Source organism: Nerophis ophidion, unplaced genomic scaffold (genome assembly GCF_033978795.1).
Source record: "Nerophis ophidion isolate RoL-2023_Sa unplaced genomic scaffold, RoL_Noph_v1.0 HiC_scaffold_114, whole genome shotgun sequence".
Classification (NCBI taxonomy): Eukaryota; Metazoa; Chordata; class Actinopteri; order Syngnathiformes; family Syngnathidae; genus Nerophis; species Nerophis ophidion.
Window position 1 is genome coordinate 262,384 of NW_026907036.1, and position 13,202 is coordinate 275,585.

Sequence of the window (13,202 nt, forward strand, 5' to 3'; positions counted from 1 at the left end):
GGACAATAGTGAGTGGTGCACACTTCCTTCAAACACGTGTTTCACTGGGACAATAGTGAGTGGTGCACACTTCCTTCAAACACGTGTTTCACTGGGACAATAGTGAGTGGTGCACACTTCCTTCAAACACGTGTTTCACTGGGACAATAGTGAGTGGTGCACACTTCCTTCAAACACGTGTTTCACTGGGACAATAGTGAGTGTTGCACACTTCCTTTGCCCGGCCACAGAAGACAAAAAAGAGTTGCTGGTGTAACAATAGGAAGAATATATTCCACTCCTCTCTTGTACACGCGGCTTATGAGGTAATATACATGATATATTTTCATATTATTTATCTTATTTACCTCATATGTTGTTCGAAGCTAACGTGCTAGCTTTAGCCCGCTAGCAGGCCTTTGTAGCAAATGAGAGCGTTTTTTTTTTGAGGAGTGTATTTTATATGTTCTCTGTGAGCATTATATTGACTTATTTAATAATTTAACAGTATTTTTGTTGTATATTACAGTCACGCTTAACATCATTGAATATTTGTTACTAGAAAGAAACGAACGTCTCGAAATTTAAGTCTGGAATAAGTCACATGGTATAATAATAATAATAATACATTTTATTTGGTATAGCGCTTTTCAGTGTACTCAAAGATGTTTTACAGGATGAACAAAAAATATTATTGTTATTGTAATGACAGTGTAATATAATGTACTATTGCAGTGGTCTGCTTTATGTTGCTGTCAACTTTATTAGCAATAAATACAAATGATGTTTGCACGCACTTCTATTACCTTGATAACATCCATCCATCCATTTTTCTACCGCTTGTCCCTATTTGGGGTTGCGAGGGGGACAGTGGGTGTTGGAGCCTATCTCAGCTGCATTGGGTGGACATATGGAAATTAAATCAACTGATGTTTGTTATTACGAAAACACTATTTGCACAATTGTAAGTGATTAATGCTTATTCAGTCAGACTAAAATAAATATTTAATTAAATAAATGTTAAATATTAAAAATAGCTTTAATATACTGCACACAAAATGAATTTAAATTAGATTAGATAGTACTTTATTTATTCCGTCAGGAGAGTTCCTTCACGAAAATTACAATTTTCAGCACAATCCCATTCAAGATCAGACAAACATTATAGGGAGACAGAACAGGATCGCTGACGGGTCTGCCGGCTTCCAGCGCCCCTTACAAAAAAGATGGGGTTGGGGGGGGTGGGGGTAGGAGAAAAGAATAGAATATTAAAATAAAATTTAAAAAAATTTGCATCAATATTTTGTATGTAGTCAGAACATGAGGTACCCAAATATTTTAAATAATTGTTTACATTTATGAATTTATATATATATATATATATATATATGTATATATATATATATATATATATATATATATATATATATATATATATATATATATATATATATACATATATATATATACACATACATATATATATATATATATACTCGCTGGCACTTGTTCCAAGTGCTTCGCTGTTTTCTGTTGGGTTAAAAATGTTGCTTTCGCAGAAGAAAGTTAAAGTAGCAATGATTGTCACACACACACTAGGTGTGGTGAAATGTGTCCTCTGCATTTGACCCATCCCCTTGATCACCCCCCGGGAGGTGAGGGGAGCAGTGAGCAGCAGCAGTGCTGCGCCCGGGAATCATTTATGGTGATTTAACCCCCAATCACAACCCTTGATGCTGAGTGCCAAGCAGGGAGGTAATGGAGAACAAGGAGAGGATATTGCGCGTAAAAGTAAAGCCAACGGACCACAGCTCTGTAGTCCTGGTCACCGTTGACGTGAGGTGGGACTATTTTGGAGGTGCACGTCAAGGTTGGCTGGTAGGTTGGTAGTGGGAGGAGCCAGTTGGCGTCACTTGATGCTGCAGCACAATGACACTTTTATACGTGCAGACTGACTTCATGCAGTCATGACGGTATTAAAATCCCAGCAGGAGGTTTTCTATAAGTTGTTACTTTTTAAACAATAATTAATGTAAATGCAGAAAATAGAATCAATGACACAATTCATAATAATCAATAACTGATGATTATTCCATGTGTAGAAGAACATCACCACAAAGTGGTGTCAGTCCACTTGGAAAATATTATATTTGATGGTCTAAAAAACATTTGACACGTCTGAGCTGAAGTTTGTTTGTGTTGTCTTGCGGACGTCCAACAGATGAACGCTCGTCAAGAAGAACGTCCCCTTCAGCAGCAGGAGGATCCACAGCCCCCCCACATTAAAGAGGAAGAGGAGGAAGTGTGGATCAGTCAGGAGGGAGAGTGTCCTGTAGGGCAGGAGGAGGCTGATGTCAGCAAGTTTCCACTGACTGTTGTCTCTGTGAAGACTGAAGAGCATGAAGACAAACCACCTGAGTCCTCACAGCTTCATCACAGTCCAAGTAAGCACAACATCCACATATCATCTAATACAATGTTTGTGACACATGTTCATCCGGGGGCCACATTTATCACTAAAGATGGAGATATATTTGCTTTTTAACACCACCATTTAAAAATGAATGTTCATCAATCATCAACAGTGTAATTGCTGGGGTGTAACCATGTGACCTAGAGGCCGTCCTCCTTACCTCACGTGGTCAAATGAAGGCAATCATTCAATATGGCTACTGTTTATTTACCTTTAGCAGCACATATGTCAGCATATTTCAAGGGTTTAGTGATGAAGATAAGAGCTGTATACCAAGTACCATTTTTTTTTTTTTAGTACTGGTTCCTAAAGGCCTACTGAAAGCCACTACTAGCGACCACGCAGTCTGATAGTTTATATATCAATGATGAAATATTAACATTGCAACACATGCCAATACGGCCTTTTTAGTTTACTAAATTGCAATTTAAAATTTCCCGGGAGTTTCGTCTTAAAAACGTTGTGTAATGATGACGTGTACGCAAGACGTCACGGGTTTATAGGAAGTATGAGCGCTGCACACACACACAGCTAAAAGTCGTCTGCTTTCACGGCATAATTACACAGTATTTTGGAGATCTGTGTTGCTGAATCTTTTGCAATTTGTTCAATTAATATTTCAGAAGTCAAAGTAGAAAGATGGAGTTGGGAAGCTTTAGCCTTTAGCCACACAAACACATGGTGATTCCTTGTTTAAAATTCCCGGAGATCAAACTTTCCATCATAGCTGAGACAACAATACAGAATACAGATTTACACTGTAAACAACCTCATCTTTTCTCCAAGCTTATACATCAGTAACTGACATTAACATCACAGGGGACGCTGGAGCCTATCCCAGCTGCATTCAGGTTAAAGGGAATTTATCACAATTTAGATTTTAGGCCATATTGCCCATCCCTCGTAAAAAGTGGTCTTCTATTCCTGTGAATAATGTTGTAAAGAGCAATGTGTTTGTTTTCAGGCCAATTAATATAATCACTTTTTATTTTAAGTACATGTAAACTTACTGAATGCCTCATGTGACTGAGCAAATCTGGACATTTCTCAAGCATGTTTGTCATTGTGTGTCCTGCAGACGTCTGTGGAGAACAACGTCTGCCTGAAAAAAAGGAGAGTAGCTTCAGGATGGTGAAGGAGGATCCTTCAAAGAGGAAGACCAGGCGCCACGGACCCTCTGGCGTCTCCTTTTCCTCTTTGACACAGACCCTTCCCTGTAAAAAGGAAGAGGAAGACTCACTGACGCCCCACATTAAAGAGGAAGAGGAGGAACACAGCATCACTCAAGAGGGAGATCATCTTGAAGGACTGGAGGAGTTCCCAGTGACTGGTGTCCCTGTGAAGAGTGAAGATGATGAGGTGAAAGGTGAAAGTGAGGAGAGGGGAGGGGGGGAGCCTCCAAGCAGCAGCTCAACACAACACATGACAACAGAAGCTGATGGAGACCACTGTGGAGGATCACAAGCAGACAAGCTCTTAGCTCCACTATCAGATAGTGAGGACACAACGTCACACTCTCCTGACACTGATGATGAAGACTCTAAAGATGATAAGACATGTCACACTGACAACACTCACTTCACATGTTCTCTCTGTCACAAAACATTTAAATACCATAGTCATCTGAAAAGACACATGAGAACACACACTGGAGAAAAACCTTTTATCTGTTCAGTCTGTGGTAAACGTTTTGTTCGAAGTCACAATGTGAAAGTGCACATGAGAACACACACTGGTGAAAAAGCTTTTATCTGTTCAGTCTGTGGTAAACGTTTTGTTCGAAGTCATAATGTGAAAGTACACATGAGAACACACACTGGAGAAAAAACGTTTTCTTGTTCAATCTGTGGTAAAGGTTTTATACAAAGTCAATATTTGAAAGTGCACATGAGAACGCACACTGGAGAAAAACCTTTTCCCTGTTCAACCTGTGGTAAAGGTTTTACACAAAATCAATATTTGAAAGTACACATGAGAACACACACTGGCGAAAAACCTTTTTCCTGTTCAATCTGTAGTAAAGGTTTTGTACAAAGTAACAGTTTGAAAGTACACATGAGAACACACACTGGTGAAAAATCACATTCTTGTTCAATCTGCAACAGAAGCTTTTGTGACCGATCAAACCTTTTAGCACACATGAGAAGACACCCGGGAGAGAAAGTGTTGAGTTGCAGTGTGTGTGGTGAAAGATTGTCTTCTAAGTACCAGTGTAAGAAACACAAGTGTGCTGGTGAGAACAGCAGCAGCAAATGAAACTGCAGGATTTGAAATAAACTGTCCAGACTTTCATTTTGACTTTCTAACAACTTTATGATTCATTTGTTGGGTCTCTATAATCTATTTTATTAATTACCGTTATTACTCTGTATTATAGTGATTGTGTTGTGATTGTTTTATATGTATGTCCCCAGACCTTTATGCAATATACAAGTGAGAGAAAATAGCAGATTTTTTTTTTGTTTTTGTGAAAGGATTTTGTTTTTACAAACTTACATTTGTGGATACATCAAATAAATCCAGTATTGTGTTCTAAACATGTTTTATGTATTTTTTTCTTTTTTCAACATCCCCAAAACAACATCAATATCAGTCAAAGTTTGGAGTGTCAGACAAAAGCCAATATTGTACATCATCCCACAGAGATTTACTTTGCATACATTCTTAAAATAAACTTTTTATTGTGTTTCCCAGTCACAGAACGAACAAGTGATGTCTTCAATTGCAAAATAACATCCATAATATAATTTTAAGTGGTCAATTCCATCCTTTTTTTTTATTTAGATTAACTCTTTTATCTCAGAAAGAATGGAAACTTTTAAGTATTTTTTTGTTTCAGAGAAAATAATAATAAGAAGAAATAGAAAACAATTAAAAAAGATGCAGTAACTAGAATATTTTAAATAAAAGCCTATTTAAATGTTGTAATATTTCTTATTTGCAGGTCATACTTAATTAAATCTTGAAATATTAAAATATTTTTATCAGTCAATAAGTGCATCAGTGACCAAATGCCTTTTTCAAACCATTGCTGTACAAAGATGGATTTGTTTCTCATTTTAATGTACGAACAATTCCATAGTGGAGTATTGTGTGTGATGAAGTTGTGTTTGTAAATTAGTTTCCAGTACAACAACACTTGCTGGTAGGGATGGGTACTGTTCACTTCTAATTCCATGTTTTATGTGTTATATATGTCAATATATTGTGTGCTTGTATTTTGCCAACATGGTAGAATCACATGATAGGCAGGTTGTATCATGTTTTTCTGTCACCTTGAGGAAATGGCATAAAGAGGAAGATGACAATATAATGTCACTTGGACAATGATGTACAGAACAGAGGAGATTTAGTTCATTTTTATTTTTGCTTTTAGGTGATTTTTTTTTTTAATTATTATTTCACAAGACCTCTCCATTATCCAGCTATGGATTTCTGGTAGCTGCTTAAAAGGAGATGGAAGGGGACAGTGAGCTGATGTATGAGGAAGGTATGGACATGGATAGGACTAGAGGGGAGAGAAGGTCATGAAGGTAAGTCGAGTGCTAAAAGAGTAGAAAAGAGGAAAAAGATTATAGTGGTGTCAGGTTCAAACACTGATGCGTCTATTAAACAGACGAGAAGGAAGAAATCATGCACAGACAGAGTTACATTTTGCTCAATTGAGGAGAGATGTGTTTTGGGCTGTACTCTAGTTACAGATCCAAACTACGTTCTAAAAGTCCAGCCCACGTGCTGCCTCTATTTATTTGGGAGGTCCCTGGTTACATCACTGAGGCTGTCGCTGAGGGAAGGGGGTCATCTTCACAGCTCCAGCTAGACACAATATATAATTATACATAAATGCAAATGTGCTGACAGTCGTGATATCACCTTGTCTCTGTTCTGTCTACGTCACGGTACTCGATGTTCGGTCTTGGCAGTCAGCAGGCCGGTTCTGGAAACAAACACTAATAAGAGACTTGCTTGCAATCTTGTGGATTGCCAGCTTTGCACAGACAAAGAAAAAATAATGTCAGCACACTTGATAATAACCATAGCAACAGCCTTTAAGCATAAGAGTTGTGTGATAATATACCGTAGTTCCTTGAATAGGCGCCCGGGCGCTAATTAATTTAAAACCTCTTCTCACTCCTGCGCTTAATCAAGGCATGCGGTAAAAGTAAGCAGGAGCTAATCATTTTAAAACCTCTTCTCACCCGTGCGCTTACCAGTGGCATGCAGTAAAAAACTGACTGTGATTAAAAAATAAATAAATAAACATTTATTCTGTGGCCGCGGCCCGGTGGTTGGGGACCACTGCTCTACAAGGTTTCTCATTGTCATCCCATTGGGTTGAGTTTGTTCTTGCCCTGATGTGGGATCTGAGCCCAGGATGTCGTTGTGGCTTGTGCAGCCCTTTGAGAAACTTGTGATTTAGGGCTATAGAAGTCAACTTTGATTGATTAATTGCTTGATAATAATGTGACTCAAAAATCAGAATTAGTATTGTTTGATCCTAACCTTCGATAGCTCAGTTGGTAGAGCGGAGGACTGTAGTTGCTCATGCTGAAATCCTTAGGTCGCTGGTTCAAATCCGGCTCGAAGGATCACCCGTTACGCTTTTTTTTAAATGATTAAATCAAGTTAAACAACACAAGATACACTTACAATTAGTGCACCAACCCAAAACATCCCTCCCTCATTCTCACTCATTCATACATTACATTTCTGTGTGATGTGGTTCAAATAAGAATCCAAATAATGTCTTACATCCTGAGGATGTAAACTGTGTGTTGTTTTGGCGTAAGATGTTTACGAAACACAACCTGTCCTACAGTAAGATGTTTCTTTCTGTAGGGATAGTGATGCAATGGATTATGTGTCTCACTACGGTCTAGAAGATTCTAGGTTCAACTCCTGGCCAGCGTGCTGTTGTTTGTTAACTCAACTGAAACAATATTCTGTGTGATTTTTGGGGGGAGTTTACTTTGCTTTGGCTTTTCTAAATCTACAAACTGAAAAATGTGTTTTTTTTCCCTTTATTATTGTGAATGTATAACTGGTAGTTGTATCTGTTCTTATACTCGGGGCATTCAATCAGAATAAAGTGGGTGAGGAAAAAGGTGAGCACAACAATATAAATGTGACTATTTTACATCTTAGCAGTTGTTCTTTACACCACAATGGAGTAAAACCTAAATATTTCCCCAGAACATCAAGTATTAGCACACTGATTGAGATTCTCTTCCATGATGTCGTTCAAACAGAATGTGGCTTGAGCAGATGGTTTAACATTAGACATCAGGAGAGCAAACACATTATCAATCAAGATGAGTAGGAACAGCCGTGATGGTATAGTGGTTAGTACTCTGTGTTGTGGTCACAGCAACCCTGGTTCAATTCCGGGTCATGACGCTTAAACTGCTTTTCTTTTCAGCATTTTTCATCTATACTTGAAGACTTATTTATTAGCCTGCTAAGAACTTTTGAAAATTTCTGAAAAATCTGCCAAATGTTTGCAATAATCATAACATTCTCGGTAGTAAAACATTCTTCAGAAGCATTTAGGTACATTTTTTAGAGACCCTGAAATGCTCAGTCATGGAGCGCAAGACATTCTTTTGGAGCTTCCGGGATTCAAGTACCTGTTCTGCTGACCAATACTAGACTTTGAGACCCCTTGGAAAGACCTCCTTCCACCCCTCAAAAGTCACCAATAGGGCAGACCTTGGTTACATTTGAATATGTAAACCCAAGAAGGTGTTGTATAGCTGAAATAGCTCAGTTGGGAGAGCGTCAGACTGAAGATCCAATGCTCCCTGGATCGATCCTGGGTTTCAGCATAAATATACATGCTTCTAAAATGGTACTTATTACTAATAAGCCTCCTGTGGCTTTTACAATACTGAAATGGTCTCCCTGGCCTGCCAGCCTCCGCCTCCGCTTGGGATGGTTTCCTGTGGACTGGACTCTCGCTGCTGTCTTGGATCCGCTTGAACTGAACTCTCGCGGCTGTGTTGGAGCCACTATGGATTGAACTTTCACAGTATCATGTTAGACCCGCTCGACATCCATTGCTTTCGGTCCCCTAGAGGGGGGGGGGGGTTGCCCACATCTGAGGTCCTCTCCAAGGTTTCTCATAGTCAGCATTGTCACTGAAGTCCCACTGGATGTGAATTCTCCCTGCCCACTTTGTGTGAGTTTTCCTTGCCCTTTTGTGGGTTCTTCCGAGGATGTTGTAGTCGTAATGATTTGTGCAGTCCTTTGAGACATTTGTGATTTGGGGCTATATAAATAAACATTGATTGATTGATGATTGATTCTTTTACATAACAGTTGCTAAAACTTTTGTTCACTTCCAGTTCTTAATTTATTGACAAAATACTCCATAAGTAATCACAATAAAAATAAATAAATAATAGCCGGTGAAGTAAGTTACATTTCATATGGTGAGATGAGTAAGAACATCTAGAAAATGAACAAATGGATTGATGAAATACATTCAGAATGTTCATTATCATGGTTCTTCTTCTTTCTACTTTGTAAAGACTTGAAGTTTGAAGAGTTTCTTGAAGTGGATGATATTAGTACATTGTTTGATTGCTTTGTTTAATGCATCCCATCATTTAATTCCACATCCTGATATACTGAAGGTCTTAAGTGTTGTACGTGCATACAAATGTTTTAAATTACATTTTTCTCTAAGATTATATTTCTCCTCTTTTTTTTGAGAAAAATTGTTGTATATTCTTGGCTAGCAGGTTATAGTTTGCTTTGTGTATAATTTTATCTGTTTGCAAATTCACTATGTGGTGGAATTTCAGTATCTTTGATTCAATAAATAAAGTGTTTGAATGTTGTCTATATCCAACATGATGTATTATTCTAACTGATCTTTTTTGTAACACTGTTAGTGAATGAAGTGTACTTTTGTAATTATTTACCCATTTTTCTGCACAATAACTCAGATATGGTATCACTAGTGAGCAGTAGAGAATATGAAGTGATTTTTGGGCCAGAACATGTTTTGCTTCATTCATTATTGCCGTGTTTCTTGCTACTTTATGTTGTAAATTTTTTACATAAGATTTTCAGTTCATTTTATCATCAATCATTATACCTAGAAATTTGGTTTCATTTACTCTTTCAATTTCTATTCCGTCTATTTGTATTTGTGTTTGACACTTCTTTTCTACTTCTACCAAATAGCATTATTTTAGTTTTACCGAAATTCAAAGATAGTCTGTTTTTGTCAAACCATCTTTTTAATTTGTTCATTTCTTCTGTTATTATTTGTATTATCTTCTGTGTGTTCTCTCCTGAACAAAACACTGTTGTATCATCCGCAAATAATACTAATTTTAAATATTTTATAACTTTACAAATGTCATTTATATAAAGCTTGAACCATGTTGGTCCTAGTTTTGATCCCTTAGATCAGGGGTGCCCATTACGTCAATCGCGAGCTACCAGTCGACCGCGGGGGGTGTGTCAGTCGATCTCCAGCCAGGCTTTTAAAAAAAATAGACCTAAAAATGAGTGATCATCAATCTTCACCAAGACGTCACTTAAATGACATTCACGGTACCGGAGGGTCTTGTGAGATGACGCTGGCTGCTGCAAGATCATTATTATGAAAATATGACCAAGAGGAAGGCGAGAAACACTTTTTATTTCAACAGACTCTCGTGCCGTACCTTCCGTCAAAACTCTAAAGGCCGACTGCACATTTCCTATCTTCACAATAAAAGCCCTGCTTCATGCTGCCTGCGCTAACTAAATACAGAGTCTCGGAAAACTGGCGTGCACAAGCGATCCCTCGGAAAGCTGGCGTGCACATCACTTGTGCACGCCAGCTTTCCGAGACTCTTATTTTGTTAGCGCAGGCAGCATGAAGCAGGGCTTTTATTGTGAAGATAGGAAATGTGCAGTCGGCCTTTAGAGTTTTGACGGAAGGGACGGCGCGAAAGTCTGTTGAAATAAAAAGTGTTTCTGGCCTTCCTCTCTGTCATTTTTTCATAATGAACTGGCAGCAGCCAGCGTCATCTCACAAGACCCTCGGGTGCCGTGAATGTCAATCAAGCAAGCTACGGAATTTGCCGCCAATGTTTTTCTTGTAAAGTGTATGGAAGCTGGATGAATTAGATGCCAAAAACCAATCACTTTCATGTGGTATTGTACAGAAAGGACAACTTTTTTTCTCCTCCATCTGAAAATGTGGGCGTTATCATCATTACTGTCTGATTCCAATCAATGCAAGTCATCAGAATCAGGTAATACACCAACTTATATTCTTGTCTTTGTGAAAGAAAGACATCTATATGTGTTACACATGCTTGTATTATCATTAAACACATTTAACTTGTTTACAAAAATGTCTCTTTCATAAATAAATAAATATAAATGATATATATAAATGAGGTAGATACCCTCGAGTTGGTCAATTGAAAAGTGGCTCGCCTGCAGAAAAAGTGTGGGCACCCCTGCCTTAGGTACACCACAGGATATATTTAGTGTTGTAGAAGTGTGTTCGTCTAGCTTCACGTATTGTTTCCTGTTGGTTAAATAACTTCTAATCCAGTTTAAGACCAACCCTCTGATGCCATACCAGTATAGTTTTTTGATTAAAATATTGTGATTAATAGTGTCAAATGCTTTAGTTGGATCAATAAACACTGCTGCTGCATATTTTTTTTTTACTATCTATTGCATTGGTCATTTCTTCTGTCATTTCTATTACAGCCATCGAAGTTGAAATATTAGCTCTGTATACATATTGGTTCTCATCTAATATGTTATGTTTGTTTGTAAAACTCTCTAATCCGACAGTTTTTCAATGATTTTACAAAATTGTGGAAGTAAAGAAACAGGTCTATAATTTGTAAATTGGTGTTTGTCTCCAGTCTGATAAATTGGTGCAATTTTAGCTATTTTCATTTTGTTTGGGAATTTACCTGTTTGAGATGATGGGTATTTTTACGCTGCTTTTGCAGTGTAGCGTGTAGTGTAGCTTGCTACAATTCTCTGAGGATAGCTTAGCTACATTTAATTGGGAGTAACTTATAGCTTAGCTTAATACATTTTCCAGGTCGCTTGCCCATCACTGTCTGTTTGGCCTAGCTCACATGTGAATAGTTTGAATACTGCAAACTTCAATACAGTAACACCTCATTTGTGTTTTATGTTCTGCAGACGTCCAGCAGGTGTCAGCAGAGAGTCATGAAGAGATTCCCTCCAAACAGCAGGAGTGGAGCTCCAGTGTGGGACAGAAGGAGCTACAGGACCCCTCCCACATTAAAGAGGAAGAGGAGGAACTGTGGGAACAGCTTCAAAGGTTGGTGAAGGATAATGATGAAGCTGAAGCTCAGTCCTTACAGCTTCATCACAGTCAAAGTGAGGAGAACAGAGGGGCGGAGCTTGTAAGTCAACACATCACAGAAGCTGATGGAGAGCATTGTGAAGATATAAAGTCAGAACCAGACAGCATCTTTGCTCCTCTGTCAGACATGGACCACATGATGTCACACTCTTCTGATCACAGTGACCACATCCAAAAACCTTTGGAGAGTAAAAATGACTCCAAAGGTGATACGAGACATCACACTAATAAAAAATACTTTGACTGCTCTGAATGTGGGAAATCATTTAGACACAAGAGTTGTATTAAAATACACATGAGAATACACACTGGAGAGAAACCTTTTACTTGCTCTGTTTGTAAGAAGAGTTTTTCCATTAAGCCTGCCATGACCAGACACATGAGAACACACACTGGAGAGAAACCTTTTACTTGCTCTGTTTGTAAGAATAATTTCTCCAGAAAGTCTAACATGTCCTCACACATGAGAACACATACTGGAGAGAAACCTTTGACTTGTTCTGTTTGTAAGAAGCGTTTCTCCACAACGCAACATATGATCACACACATTAGAACACATACTGGAGAGAAACCTTTTACTTGCTCTGTTTGTAAGAAGTGTTTCTCCAGAAAGCCTGACATCTCCATACACATGAGAACACACACTGGAGAGAAACCTTTTACTTGTTCTGTTTGTAAGAAGAGTTTCTCCACAAAGTCTAACATGTCCTCACACATGAAAACACATACTGGAGAGAAACCTTTGACTTGCTCTGTTTGTAAGAAGCATTTCTCCACAACGCAACATATGATCTCACACATGAGAACACATACTGGAGAGAAACCTTTTACTTGCTCTGTTTGTAAGAAGTGTTTCTCCAGAAAGCCTGACATCTCCATACACATGAGAACACACACTGGAGAGAAACCTTTTACTTGTTCTGTTTGTAAGAAGAGTTTCTCCACAAAGCCTAAGATGCCCGCACACATGAGAACACATACTGGAGAGAAACCTTTTACTTGCCCTGTTTGTAAGAAGCATTTCTCCACAAATCTTGTCATGACCAGACACATGAGAACACACACTGGAGAAAAACCATTTAGTTGCACTGTGTGTGATAAGATGTTCCGGCATAAGTGTCAGGACAGTAAACACAAGTGTGTAACAGTCATGGAAGCTGCAGGGATTTAAAAACACTTAGTGATTGTGCTAAATGTACTTTAAAAACACAGCATGTTTAATATGAATGTATATTTGATGTTGTATGTAGTGCCTCTCATCTTCTACTGTTAAATTTAAAGGCCTACTGAAAGCCACTACTACCGACCACGCAGTCTGATAGTTTACATATCAATGATGAAATATTAACATTGCAACACATGCCAATACGGCCTTTTTAGTTTACTAAA

General features: G+C 38.2%; 2 protein-coding genes and 1 non-coding gene across 3 annotated transcripts; all 3 read left to right on the top strand.

The window, feature by feature from the left end:
* The first annotated feature begins 200 nt into the window (after positions 1-200).
* Positions 201-4,989, top strand: LOC133547451 (zinc finger protein 391-like). Its single transcript, XM_061893132.1, has 3 exons — positions 201-305; positions 2,201-2,423; positions 3,531-4,989. The coding sequence occupies exons 2-3, from the start codon at positions 2,201-2,203 to the stop codon at positions 4,706-4,708; spliced, it is 1,401 nt and encodes a 466-aa protein (XP_061749116.1). The 5' UTR covers positions 201-305; the 3' UTR covers positions 4,709-4,989.
* Positions 4,990-6,954: 1,965 nt separating this feature from the next.
* trnay-gua (transfer RNA tyrosine (anticodon GUA)) lies at positions 6,955-7,041 on the top strand. The gene is given in 2 exon segments: positions 6,955-6,991; positions 7,006-7,041. It is a non-coding gene; the product is annotated as a tRNA-Tyr (tRNA).
* Positions 7,042-7,617: 576 nt separating this feature from the next.
* LOC133547452 (gastrula zinc finger protein XlCGF71.1-like) lies at positions 7,618-12,690 on the top strand (the record flags this gene model as incomplete). Its single annotated transcript, XM_061893133.1, has 2 exons — positions 7,618-7,622; positions 12,084-12,690. Coding segments are annotated over exons 1-2 (612 nt in total), but the record flags the coding sequence as incomplete, so codon positions are not given.
* Positions 12,691-13,202: the final 512 nt, after the last annotated feature.